The 13,776-nt window shown below is 56.6% G+C and overlaps 1 protein-coding gene across 5 annotated transcripts in view; it reads left to right on the top strand.

The window, feature by feature from the left end:
* SIL1 (SIL1 nucleotide exchange factor) overlaps positions 1-10,290 on the top strand; it is a 334,141-nt gene extending 323,851 nt beyond the window's left edge. For all 5 annotated transcript variants that reach the window (XM_058441259.1, XM_032158025.2, XM_032158026.2 and 2 more), the window contains 3 exons: positions 5,403-5,499; positions 5,952-6,116; positions 9,808-10,290. In XM_058441259.1, the coding sequence (XP_058297242.1) occupies positions 5,403-5,499; positions 5,952-6,116; positions 9,808-10,164 (619 nt within the window). In that variant the 3' untranslated portion in view covers positions 10,165-10,290. The remainder of the gene's footprint in view (positions 1-5,402; positions 5,500-5,951; positions 6,117-9,807) is intronic.
* The last annotated feature ends 3,486 nt before the right edge of the window (positions 10,291-13,776 follow it).

The raw sequence follows: 13,776 nt of genomic DNA, 5'->3' as shown, positions 1-13,776 counted from the left end.
CTGGCCTGTTTTCTGTAATTTTTTAAAGCACTAGTCTGAAATGGTTTCAGGAAATAAACTGCCCAGGTGATTGTGATGCAGGGCTGTGTTGGAGAGCTACCAGATGTCCCTCAGGAAGGTGATTTGCTGCCCCTCCCTCTGAGGTTCCCTTTATCTCCTCAGAGGTGGGCAGATGATTGTGTCTGTGTGTGTGTATTGTGTGTGATTGTGTGTGTGTGTGTCAAGAGGGTCTAGAGACCCTCTCGTGAGTTGCTGTTACTGTGGTGAGGAGTGGGTGTCTCATAGTTGCTTACGTGGGTGGCTTCCAGTTGGGGGCCGTACATGAAGGGGTCAGATGATAGCCCTGCCTTTCCCCAGTGTCCAGATGGAACTCCTGAGGCCATACAGGTCCCAACACAAAGTGATGTGCAGCTCATGTGTTTTGTTATTCCTGGAAGCTTGACTTTGCAGTGGAAGATTTGTACAGTGTTTTTTTGTTTTGTTTTGTTGTTGTTGTTAAACCTATTCCATTTTTATTCAATTTGGTAATTGTATCCTTTTTTTTTTTTTAAGATAGAGTCTTGCTGTGTTGCCCAGGCTGGAGTACAGTGGCGTGATCTCAGCTCACTGAAACCTCTACCTCCTGGGTTCAAGCGATTCTCATGCCTCAGCCTCCCGAGTAGCTGAGATTACAGGTGCCTGCCACCACACCAGCTAACTCTTGTATTTTTAGTAGAGACGGGTTTCACCATGTTGGCCAGGCTGGTCTTGGACTCCTGATTTCAAGTGATCTGCCCGCCTCAGCCTCTCAAAGTGCTGGGATCACAGGCGTGAGCCACTGCGCCCAGCCAGTTGTTTGTATCTTAACTGATTGATTACCTAACCCCACTCATCCCTGGATGGCAGGCGAATATAGATGTCTCTTGAACCCATCTATTTCAGGATTACACATCCTGCAAATTCTTGCTTTCCCAGATGATGGAGGCTACACATTAAGGCATAAGCAAGGTGGGGCCATCAGAGGAAATCTTTCTTTCTGGGCAGGAAGGTGAGCATGCACTTCATCAGGTGAATGATTGAGCCTGGCCCCATACACCCCTGAGATGTGCTCTCTGCCCTCAGTGCATGGCATCATCTCAGAGGCATTTCAGAAGAAAAATGGTAGTTTTTTCCTGTTGTAAGGGAATGAAAAGAGTATTTGTTGCACTTAGAAATGTCACGAGGATGCCTGAGTGAGCACATCCCTCTGCTGTGCCTCTGGTGTCCTGGTCTGGCCTGGCAGTCTCAATCACAGAAGCTCTCTTCAGTTACACCTTAGCATTTCCTTGGCCCCCATATAACTAGTCACCCTCATCCTTATTCCCATCCTAGAGCTCTACCTTTTCCAGTTGTTCTCCTTTTCAGAAATTCAAACTTACTTTTCAGCCCTCGTTGTTCCGGTTGACCCTAGAGCAGGATTTCCGTGCACATACCCTGTTGGGCCTGCCACCCGTGCAGCGGCACAGGACCCCGCACTCAAAAGGGCCCATGCTTGGCTTCATACTCTGTTCTCACTGTCTTGAAATTTCTGATAATTCTTGAACAAAAGGCCCTGCGTTTTCATATTGCACTTGGGCCTGAAAATTATGTAGCCAGCCCTGAGCCCAAGGGTGAAGTCAGCCCCGGGGTGTGTATTGGGCAGCAATCTCCTGGGCCCCCTGGCCGAGCTGGGCTGCCTTCCCTGTGGTCAGCTCCTTCAATCCCCTTCCACCCAGACACTTGCTCAGCTTCAGTTAGCTAAAATATGACCTCTGACTCTTGGCTGATTGCCCAAATTGCTGTCACCCTGACCCAAACTCTTTGGTTTTTGCAAATGCAATCACTTCCATTTTTGCAACCCGCCCCACCCCAGCCCATCTCCCTGCAAGATTTACAGAGTAGCAGCTGCTGTCGTCCCTCTGCACACAGACAGCTGACTCGCCTACTGATTGTGAACATCCCGGTAATCCAAGTGCTAATGGTATTTATTTAGTCCAGCCGGTTTAGCCCTGAACAAGGTTTATTCTCATTTATCGCATCGGAGATGAGCTACGTCCTTAATATCCTTCTGTTGACTTTGAGCACACCAGCGCCACTGATGTCACTTTGAGGCGTGCCAGGCCCCCGCCCCCTTAACTCAGATCTCCAACTGTCAGGACACCTACCTTCCAGCCAGCAGGACTGGCCCCTCCAGGAGTGGGCTGCAGGTCTGGTCCAGAGTCCATAGGCTGGAGGAGGATGGGGCTGGCATACATTGATATGTGCTCGAGGCATCCCGGCCAAATAAAGCTGTGCTCTCAAGGAGGTGGTCTGGCCTCTTTGTGTAGTAAGCCTACTGTAATTATCTTTTGGCCACAGTGCATTGGCTAGCACTGTGGCATTTTGGCATTCATTAACTGTTCTGTCTTTAACATGGGTAGTCCTAGCTCCGCCTCACAGGTGAAAACTTGCCCAAGGCCATGAGCCATTGCTCATGAGATTTCCAGCAAGGGTCCTCCAGGCCCTGGTCCTTGCACATCCAGAGGCCTCACTCTGAGCTGTTTTGGTAGTTGCCTCCCCCAGCCCCAGGCTGTGAGCATTTAAAGCCCAAGGCGGAGCTGCCTGTGGAGAGAGGGGCTGTTTCTAGGAGCAGATTCTACCCTTGGCGGGGGATTGCTCAGGAAACCTTCAGCTCTACTGGCCCTGCCTGGATGGACTGAGGAGCAGCTGGAAGCACAGGCCTCATCTTCCCCCTCTTCCTCTGCTGTGTTTCTTCAACCCCTTGCCTGGGCAGCCCTAAAAGGCCACTTCACAGGGTGGCCTTTTAGGAAACTCCTGAAGCTGTGGGAACCCTGGGGTAAGGCCTGGAGTTCCCAGGGTTCCATGGGTACCTCGTTTAAGCTGATCATGTGAAGAGGCCAGGCAGGGCATGGGCCCAGGGCTGCCAGGCTGTGCACTGTCACAGCTCATGTTTGGCCCATGGTCCTGCCCTACCCACAGACTTGGTTGTGGGTGAAAACATGAATTTATTGCCTTATGAACCTGATTTCAGCAATTTACAAAAGTCAGACTTTCTCTTTTCTCTCTGATTTACTTATCTGATGTTGGAGCTCTTTTCTCTCCTACTCTAAATGGGGTGGGAAGAGCCTGCCTCAGGGAGACAGAGTGGGTGGGACTGGGCTGCTGCTGGCTTGGCTGTGGGTGGCTCCCAGCCCACGTCAGCCTACCTTCTGAAGAAGGGACTTCTCTTTGCCCTGGTCACAGTGCAGAAAGTGGAAGGGCTTTGGTTGCCCAGCCCTGGGTGATTAACTGGGGCTGCGATGATGGGGTGCTGTGATGAGCTTTGTGCTGTCTTTGGAGGGCCTTGTCTCTGCTGCTCCGAGGGCCCATGAGGGATGGGACTCCTTGGCAGTGCTCCCAAAGGCCGATGCGATGTCAGATCTCACAGCCCCCTTGGGGAGGCAGCATTTGATGTTTGTGTGAATCTCTCAGCATGGTCGTCTTCTCTTCCTGGACCCTCCTGTCATGGGTGAACGTTCCTTAGGCATGTGATGGCAGAGACAGCCCTAATTAGCTCATACTTTGATGAAACAGCTGCCTGTCTCAAGTCGGGGGGGGCAGGGGAGCAGCTCAGCTCCCAGGCCCCCCTGCGCCAGCGCCTGCCTTCCTATCTGGAGAGGAGCTGTCAGCCTCCCTTCCCCAGGGACTCTGGCCCATTTCCAGGCTGCTCTGCAGACACAGGGGTGGAGTTGCTGTGGGATGGGCTGGCACCCACCCTGTACTTCCTTTCTGGCTGAGAGGCTACAGAGTGACACGTGGTACAAAGGAGCTTTTCTCTTTAGAAAGCTGGCTCAGCGTGCTCGGTCTGCTCTGGACCTTGAAGCTTGTTCCTGGTCGGAATAGAAGCGGGGAGCTATCTTCATTCCATTCGGCCAGCTTTGGGGGCATGCCTGCTGTGTGTCGGGCCCTCTCCTGTATGGTGGCACAGTGTGTCTTTTCTGGGTTTAGGATCAGGAGCCAGCTCCTTCTGATTTGTCTTTGTTTCCTTATACCCTGGCTCACTCTCAAGGACACCGTGAGGGCCCCCTGGCCAGGAGGGTTGGGAATTAGGAGGAACAGGTGCTTTTTGGGTCTCCAGGAGCTTGTGGTCATGCCAAGGGCAGGCAGTCAGAGGCATGCAGTGGCTTTGGTAGACTGCGGTGTCCTTTGTGGGCTAGTTGGATGGGTGTGACAGCCACCATCTGACTGCTGGCCTGGCCCCTTCACTTGCTGCTGACCTCAGGCTTTTGTGTGCCTGTCCCCTCTTTTCTCTGGGGCCTCACATGTGGGCTGCTGAGAGGGGAGCCCTGACCTGCCCAAGGGCCTGACTCTCCGATCCCTGTGCTTGGCACTTGCTCCTTAATTGATCCCTAATGCAATCTTGAAAAGCAAGGAGCCTGCAAAAGGGTATCCTGCGAGGGATCCTGGCCATGTCCCCTGCATGGCACCCTGCCCTGATGGGGGTCCACGGCAGGCCCCTCATCCCTTCATCTGGGAGGTCTGGGCCTGAAATGTTGTAATCATATCACTATTTCTCTAGCCCAGAATGGGGAGAGGAGTTCCAGAGGCAGCTCAGCCTTTTGAGTACTTTAGTGCAGTATGTTTATCTGTTGATATGTTCATGGTTGTGTACACGTGTTGTTCATTCGTTCGTTCATTCATTCATTCATTCATTCCCTACTGTCCAGGGACCTGTGATGTGGCAGGCTCTGTGCTGAGTGCTGAGAATACAGGGCAGAGAAGCTGACAGTAGCTGCTGTTATAGAGTGGGAGCCCAGTGGGAGGCATTGGGTTGTCCTGTTTTAGGATCTGCCTAGGTATTCAGAGGCTCCTGTCTCTTGCACTTTCTTCCTGCCTTCTCCTGCAAGCATTTTCTATGTGTAGTCTGAGTGCCGACCCAGGAGAGGAGAGGGATGGGGCCCTGGCCTTGGGGCACCAGACCCAGAGGGGAACAGATCCATTAGTAATTGCCCCAGTGTGTGATGTGCCTGGGGTCACGGAGGAAGGAACATCCGGCACTGGCTTGGGAAGCGCCAAGAAAAGCTTCCTACGGGAGGGACGCTGAAGGAGCACCTTTGGCATCGCAATGTCTTTACAGTAATAGAGGGAGGTGGTTCACCTTCCCAGCCCACTCCAGCCCCTTGGCTGCTGGGGAGTGGGGGCTGGCATGGGAGCACTCAGCCCTGTCACCTGTGCTGTGGGCTGCTGTTCCCACGTGGGTCTGTGCCAGATGGTCTTTGTTTCCCCAGCTGAGTTTGACTTGCCCCTCGTGGGAACCTCTGTTGTTCTTGTTTCTCCCCAGGGATGGCTGGCATGGGCTCAGTTCCCTGACCGTCCGATCCCTGGGCTGGGCAGGGTAGTCATGCTGACCTGTGCTTCTTCCCCAGCAACCCCAAGGTCCAGGTGGAGGCCATCGAAGGGGGAGCCCTGCAGAAGCTGCTGGTCATCCTGGCCACGGAGCAGCCGCTCACTACAAAGAAGAAGGTGTGTTTCCATGCCCTTCCTCCTGCCCGGCCCCCAGGACGCCTGTGGGGCCTGAAAGGAAAGGGTTCCTGTCCAGGCTGTGCATGTTACCTTGGGGGCCTGAGCGTCATCTGCTGGGTGGCAAAGGGGGAGAGGTTACACTCAACTAAAGCAGATGGCAGTGTGCCAAGGTGACTAGAGGCCTGGGGGCAGCTTCTGTGGTGTGGCCTCGGGCCCTACTCCTGGCCTCCCACGCTTGGCCTCTGTTTACCTCCCATTTACTCACTTGGTAATGTTGAAGGTGTCTGAGTCCCTCCTGGCCTCACAGTCCTGGGTTCTGGGGTACAGCTGTAACTGAGGTGGGGCCGGGAGGAATGGGGACTAGGTTGGGGCACCTCTGCCTGCCTTCCCTGGGCCTCAGGGCAGGTCCAGCTCACTTGGCCTCTCACCTGCCCCTGGGTCTCTGCCCCCAGGTCCTGTTTGCACTGTGCTCCCTGCTGCGCCACTTCCCCTATGCCCAGCGGCAGTTCCTGAAGCTCGGGGGGCTGCAGGTCCTGAGGAGCCTGGTGCAGGAGAAGGGCACAGAGGTGCTCGCCGTGCGTGTGGTCACGCTGCTGTATGACCTGGTCACAGAGAAGGTGAGTGCCCAGGCCCACCCAGTCTCCTCTTGTTTGCTTTGTGTGTGCTTCTGGATGGATGGACAGACAGATGGAAGAGACTGGGGATGTCACTTGTTTGCTTTGTGTGTGCTTCTGGATGGATGGACAGACAGATGGAAGAGATTGGGGATGTCAGGGAGGATGTCATGTGAGATATGGTGGCTAAGCTGAAACCTGAGGCCTGATGAGGAGTGGGAGGTGGCCCTGCCAGCCATGGTCACAGCCAAGTGTGCAGGCAGAGGGCTCAGCATGAGGCAAGCCCTGGAGCAGCCGAGACCAGGCCCCCAGGGGACAAAAGGCTGAGGGGGTGGAACAGCCCAGAGCTCCTTCAAATGGCACTGACTCTTCGGATTCTAGAAACCTGGAGGTGCCTCCTCTGGGAGCTTTGGCTCTGGGCAGGGCCTCAGAGCGGCTGCCCTTGAGAGTCTCAGGGACCCAATTGCTTGCCGCTTGGGAGGAGACTTGGTGCCCAGCCCTGTTTGCAAGCTTAAAGAAGCGTCTTAATTAAGGAGGAGAGAGGAAAACCAGCCAGGCCTGGATTCTTAATTCAGCTGCTGCAGAGAGCATTGGCAGGGCTTCCTCAGTTGCCTCTCTTGGGCCACACGCTCCCCAGAACAGCTGCATGCCGACTAGTGGAGCAGGGCTGGGCAGCCGCTGGAACTGCTGTCGAATGGTGGAGGCTGGGCCCCTCACCCGCTCTGCACACGCCTCCCCCAGGCCTTCTCTCCCAGGCAGTGTCGGAATGGCTGTGGCCCCCTCTGTCCGTCACTGTCTCTCCCCAACTCTCTGACTCTCTTTGCCTGTCTTATCTCTCGGTCTGTTTCTCTCTCTTCTCTTGTTCAAGCTGCAGAAATCCAGTTTCTTAGAACAGCAGGCAGCCATGTGGTGCTCAGATCCAATTAATAAGGCCTGGGCACAGTTCAGGTTCTGGGAGTGGGCCAGTGAGCCTGGAGAAGGACATGAAGGACATGTCGGCTGGCTGGGCTCTGTTCTCTGGTGTCTTGGGTGTGTGTCCCTGCTGCCCCCAGCCCTGGCATCTTGGGCACTATGGCACTGACGCATTGCTAGCACACTACCACCAGGCAGGTTCACCACGGCTGCGCCGAGGCTGCCGGCCCCGGGAGCCTGCCTCTGGGAGCTGCCTCATGGGGTGCTGACATGATTGGGGAGGGGAGGACTGGCATCTCTCTACAAACAGTACAGAAATGGCCCTCTTCTTTCAGGGAGGACAGCAGATGAGTTTCAGCCAGAGAGATTTAGACAGACTGTACTTGGGCTGAGGCAGTCAGGGCTTCTCTGTTCTTGTGATTTCTTTTTTCTTTCTTTCTTTTTTTTTTTTTTTTTTGAGACAGGGTCTCTCTCTGTCACCCAGTGGCACGATCTTGGCTCACTGTAACCTCTGCCTCCCGGACTCAAGTGATCCTCCCACCTCAGCCCCCTGAGTAGCTGGGACTACAGGCCCACGCCACCATGCCTGGCTAATTTTGTTCATTTTTTGTAGACAGGGTCTCACTATGTTGCTCAGGCTGGTCTTGAACTCCTGGGCTCAAGCAATCCTGCCTCAGCTTCCCAAAGTATTGGAATTATAGGCATGAGTCACTAAGTCCAGCCTCTTGCAGCGCTTAAGAAAGAATGAAGACCTAGCCAAACTAGGGGTGGGTCCAGAGCTGCCTGAAGGTAGAGGACATGAGCTGTCCACCACGATGGAGGGGCGCCATGCAGCTCAGGGGGATCACTGCAGCATGTTGTCATGACAGCCGGGGACTGTGGAATTCCCATGGGCAATGTGACACCCCCATCAGGGTGCTGGGGTCTGCCAGGCCCCAGGCAGTCCTCATATGTGCCTTGGCCTGTGAGAAGACCTCTACTGAGAGACCATGCCCTGACATCTGGGCTTCTGCAGTGGTGAGATGCCTGCCTGGGGTTTGGATTCCATGGCCTCTGGTGCATCTGAGGAGCTGAAGGGCTGCAGGGGGACCCTGCCTGCCTATGCTGCCTGCTGTGCCGGGTGCTGGGGAAATAGTCCGCAGTCCCTGCTGTCCCCGAGCTTTCAGGCAGATGTTTATCAGAGAATTCCCCTGAGCTTGTATTGTAGTCTGTCTGCTGCTGCTTTAACAGAATACCCTGGACTGCATAATGTATAAAGAAAAGGCAGTTTTTGGCTCCTGATTCGGGAGGCTGGGAAATCCACGACTGGGTGGGTGCATCTGGCGGGGGCCTTTGTGCTGCATGGCAACGTTGTGGAAGGTGAGAGGGCAAGAGCACTTGCGGAAAAAAGCATGCTGGGCCGGGCTTGCTCTCTAGAATAACAGCCGCTCTCCCGTAAGGAACCCGCTGCTCTCCTGACCTAGGCAGCTCCTCTCAATACTGCTGCCTTAGGAATTAAGCTTCCAACACTTGAACTTTTAGGGAACACATTCAAACCACAGCAGCATGTAAGCAGAGAAGGCCAGTCAGGGGAGGCCGGTCAGTGGCAGTGAGGTGTGCAGGGAGCCGTGGAGTGAATGGGGCCATGCGAGGGTGCACCTGGAAGTGGGAGCTGCGCCTCCAGAGGCCCCAGGGGAGAGTTAGAGTGACAGGAGTGGGTGTGAGTGGGTCCAGGCTGTGCACAGTGGGGACAGAGCCTGCAGAGCCTTGCAGTCCCAGGGAAGGGATTGATTTTGTCTTTATCACCCGCAATGCCAGGTTGTGAGGGTTTGGGGGCTGGAGGAGAGGGTGAGAGCAGGAGGCAGTGGACCGCAGGACACAGGGGATGAAGGTGGGGCTGACAGAATTGGGGTGTGTTTTGGAGGCAAAGCTGGCAGGACTGAGGGGTGGAGTAGGAAAGGACCGGGGCTCCCTCTCAGCCTTTCCTGTCCCAGGATGCAGGATTGCACCCCTCCTCAGCTTCCTCTGCCAGCCCCAATCAGCCCCACGGCTTCCTGCTGCTGCAGGAAGCACAGGTGGTTCACTGTGGCCTTGTCTTCTCCTGGGCTTCCCTCTTGCCTTGTGCATCTTCCCCGTGCTTCATTCTCCCCTGGAGTTAGGGCAGGCATTCCTTCTTTCTCCACACAGGCACACTTCCTACAGCTGCACGGGAGATCTCCGCCCCCTCCCAACCCTCTACCTCTGACCTTCAGGTAACCTGCCTGCTTGTCAGGGTTCAGGTGTTGGCTTTCCCGCTGCTGGCAGCGCGGCAGGATTGGCTCCCACCATGTTCTCCTGATAGAGCTGGGCTTCTGCGCTTTACAGACAGGCTGAGTTTCTCCACTTAGGAGGTGCTGACAATGAGTCTCAGGGAGGCTAAGTGCCAGCCATTGTCATTCAGCAAGTCAGTGGTGGAGCAGGAATTTGAAGCCAACCTGTCTGCCTCCATGCTGCACTGTTAGATTACGTTTATGCTATTTGGGAATTAATTTTTATTCTCCTGCTAGACCCTAAGCTCCTTGAGGGCAAGACTGTGTCTCCATGTGGTTTCTCCAGCACCTGGCACCACACAAGTGTTTCTGTTGGTGGATGAATGAATGGATAGACAGACAGACTTGGGGATGGAGGAAGAGGTGGGCCCTCAGGGGTCAGCCTCGTGCCTTCGTGTCTGAAGGGCAGAGCTAGCCAGGTGTGAGCTAACTGCTCCCTGTGTGTTCTCTCCCCACCCCCACCCTACCTGGCCCGTGGCTGTGGTGGATGGCAGATGTTCGCTGAGGAGGAGGCTGAGCTGACCCAGGAGACGTCCCCAGAGAAGCTGCAGCAGTATCGCCAGGTACACCTCCTGCCAGGCCTGTGGGAACAGGGCTGGTGCGAGATCACGGCCCACCTCCTGGCACTGCCCGAACATGATGCCCGTGAAAAGGTGCTGCAGACACTGGGCGTCCTCCTGACCACCTGCCGGGACCGCTACCGTCAGGACCCCCAGCTCAGCAGGACGCTGGCCAGCCTGCAGGCTGAGTACCAGGCACTGGCCAGCCTGGAGCTGCAGGACGGTGAGGACGAGGGCTACTTCCGGGAGCTGCTGGGCTCTGTCAACAGCTTGCTGAAGGAGCTGAGATGAGGCCCCACACCAGGACTGGACTGGGATGCCACTAATGAGGATGAGGGGTGCCAGCGTGGGTGGGCTCCTCAGGCAGGAGGAGATCTTGGCAGTGCTGGCTTGGCCATTAAATGGAAACCTGAAGGCCGTCCTCTGTCTGCTGTGTGTCTGTGTAGACTAGGCACAGCCCTGTGGCCGGGGGGTCAGGTGAGTGGTTGGGTGATGGGCCCTGGTGACGTGTAGGGCTCAGCCCAGGGCATCCAGGAACAGGCTCCAGGGCAGGAACCTGGGCCCAGGAGTTGCAAGTCTCTGCTGCTTACCAAGCAGCAGCTCTGTGACCTTGGGAAGTCGCTTAATTGCTCTGAGCTTGTTTCCTCATCTGTCAGAAGGAGTGCCATTAAAGGAGAAAAATCACGTAGAAAGCTTCACACTAGTGCTGGCACCCCGCAGCTGTGAGGTAAGTCAGGGAATCATCTCACTGCCCCTCTATCGGTGCCCACATAACAGCCTCGAGGCTGCTGACCTGGCCGGAGCCCGAGGCCTCTCCATACGCCGGGGTGCTGTGGTAGCCCAGGCAGCTGATGGGCTTGATGGCTGCTGGAGTGATGGGTGCTGGAGCAATGGGTGCCGGGGTGGGGTGCTGAGAGGTGCTGGACTCCGGAGGCCCAGGGGCCGGGCCTTACTCTGGGAGAAAGTTGGCAGTGGGAGCCCAGGGGAGCCCAGGTCTGCCTGGCCCACCTGACAGGGCAGAAGTGCCTCTCTGTGGCCTTGCCCCACTCCTGTGTCCAAGCAGAAACAGGGCCAAACCCAAGGAGGAGGCCTCAGAGGTGGGAGCAGCGGCGCCTGGCGAGTCCCGGTCCCCACCCAGGCTGGCGGAGTGCCGAGCTGGAGCTGGCTGCAGGTTGCCATGGCAACCCAGTCTCTGGGCTTTTCAGACTCGGATTCTGGTGTGTTTGTTTCTCAGCTTTCCCAGTGCGCCAGAGGCTTGCTCCTGCTGGCCCAGGCAGCCCCTCCGACCCCGAGGTGGTAAAGTCAGGAAGGCCAGTCTGGGACAGGACTCTCCCCTCCCTGGCTCTAGGCCTCCCTTGTAGAAATCTCAGTTTTACTGAGCTGAGGGCAAATTGAGGCCCAGAAAAACATGGGGTCAGTGGTTGGCCTTCCCTGCAGTCCCTTTGCTTGGCCACCTGGCTCTTCTCCTCAGCCCCTCTCCTGCTCGCCTCTTGCCGCAACACGACACGCAGGAAGCTCGGAGCAGAGCCACGGCCTGCACGGAGCCCCTCCCAGCAGGGCAGGCTGGAGGCAGGAGCCCAGGCTGACGCTGGAGTAACAGCTTCCCCAGGGCGGGAGGCCTCGGGGCTCGGGCAGAGTGGGGATCAGACTCGCAGTCTGCCAGCCATTGGGTACCTGCTGCGTTTACAGCCTCGCAGGAGTCTTCAAAGTAGATTTTACAGATGAGGAAATCACGGCTCAGAGAGGCCAAGTGATCTGCCTGTGGGGACAGCAGTGGGCTTGTGGTGCTGATGGTGCTGTGGGAGGCTTGAATGGGAGGCCAAGAAGGGGACGATGTTGAATTGACAGGCAGCGGAGGGAGGACCAGGAGAAATGGTCGGGCATGTGTGGCCACACAGGGCAGGCAGGGTTCAGACAAGAGGTGCCAGTGCCTGGATGAAGCCAAGGTCAAGGGGTGCTTTAGAGGTAGTGTTGCAAGATCTAGGGTGGACTTGAGAAAGGGGCAAGGTGAGGTTTGATGGGGAGAGGGGCTGCCTCAGCAGAGGCTGGAAGAGAGGAGGACTTGGGGCTGGGCTGGGGATGAATCTATTCTGGGCTTTCATCATTCAGAGGCGAGCACCAAGGCTGGGCAATGGGAACAGTGGACAGGCGAGAGTTTGAGGCCTTGCGGGGAGGCCAGGCCGGGCGCTCGGCTGTGTCAGGACCAGGCTGGCCCTTGAGGCCTCTGTGACCACCAGGATCTGGCCTGGGGTGTGGAAAGGGTCCCTATGGGAGGAGTGCCACTAGTAGGGGCCTAACTGCAGTCCCCAGTGTCCCCTCTGTCCCCAGGTGTGCTGCCGTCAGCAGTGATTCTGTAAAGCATAGGGAGGCTTTGGGCCAGGTGCTCTTGAGGGGATTTCTGGGAGCGAGAACCAAGGAACGGGCACCTGGGGGCTGTAGGGAGGGGGCTGGACCAGCGCCAGGCTGCTGAGCCCGAGGCTGGGGAGGTGGGGACTGCGTGCACTCTGCCCTCACACACTCAGAGCATCGGAATGGGAGTTGGAGCTGCAGTCGCTCTCCTCGTTGGCCGCATCCAGGTTTGTTCTGGACTGTTAAGCAGACCCTCCAGGGAGAGGGTGGCGAGGCGCCCCAGGGTCTGGGCTTGGGCTGCTTGGGGGTAGGTTCTGACTCTACCTCCTGATTCATCACTGCCTGTTGTCCTCAGGTCAGGAAGGAACCCCTTCTCTGCCTTCCCTTTGGGTGCCATCCTGGGAACTGTGGTCAAGGACTGTGACTGGGGCTCGAAGTGAGGCAGGGAGTGGTGATGGGGGAGGCGGGACTTCCTCCTGCGGGGCTGGAGCCTGCTTTCCTGTCCTCCCTGTCTTGGGATGGGCTGAGAGGTGTGCTGGGCTGACACCCACAGGCCCTGAGTGATTATTGGGTCCCTGCTCCTGGGCTGGGCTGACCCAGGCCCTAGTGTGGGAGGATGGCAGGGAGGGTGGTGGGCCTAGGCCCTAACCCCATCCCTCAGCAGCTGTGGTTTTATGAATTCACTTGTTCGTTCATTCTTTCATTCACACTGTGGCTGTTGAGCAGTCGTGTGTGTCAGGCAGTTGGAGCTGAGAAGTCTGCTGAGCTGGCCGAGGCCAAGGGAAGGCCTCTCAGAGCTGGTGATGGCCAGGCTGAGCCCTGCAGGCTGCAGGAGTAGCAGTCAGGGATGGGCAGTCGGGAGGGCCAGTCTGGGGCAGGCAGGGCGAGGGTTCCGGCCCTGGGAAGATACAGGAAGGCCAGAGAGAGTGGCCATTTGCAGAATCCACAATTTCGGGTCCTCCGGCAGCTTGTCAGCCCTGCGAAGGGCTGTGCCCTCATCCTAGTAGGTGTTCTCTGGGCTGCTGCTTATTCATTCATTTGTTCAACAAATCTGGTTGGGTGCTACGAGCCAGGCACTGTTCTAGGGCAGGAAGTGGTAGGACAGGAGGGGAGAGGGCCGGGCCATGATAAATACACATGCTCCAGGGGAGGGCCAGGCAGGGAAGACAGAGCCTAGTGGGGAGGGAAGAGGGGCAGGCACTGCTGTTTCTCCTCAGTGGTGGGGAAAGCCTCTGAGGAGGGACCAGGCACAGGAGTGCAGCAGTGAGCCATGGGGGTGCTTTGTAGACAAGGGGATGGCAGAGGCAAAGGTCCTGCAGGAACAGGCCAAAGCACTTCAGGAAAAGCCATGAGAACTAGGCCCGGAGCAGGCAGAGCCCGAGGGAGGAGTTGCAAGGGAGGGCCGCCTGGGAAGGCTGTGGAAGGGACCTGGGATTTTCTTTGAGGTGGGGCTGTTGAGAGTTGGGTGCAGAGGAGAGACCTGATGTAACTCACGTTCTTTTTTTTTTTTTGAGACAGGGTCTTGTTCTGTCACCCAGGCTAGAATGCAGTGGT

This window comes from Hylobates moloch, unplaced genomic scaffold (assembly GCF_009828535.3).
Source record: "Hylobates moloch isolate HMO894 unplaced genomic scaffold, HMol_V3 SCAFFOLD_6, whole genome shotgun sequence".
Classification (NCBI taxonomy): Eukaryota; Metazoa; Chordata; class Mammalia; order Primates; family Hylobatidae; genus Hylobates; species Hylobates moloch.
Note: the sequence above shows the minus strand (reverse complement) of the source record. Positions and strands in the feature narration are given on the sequence as shown.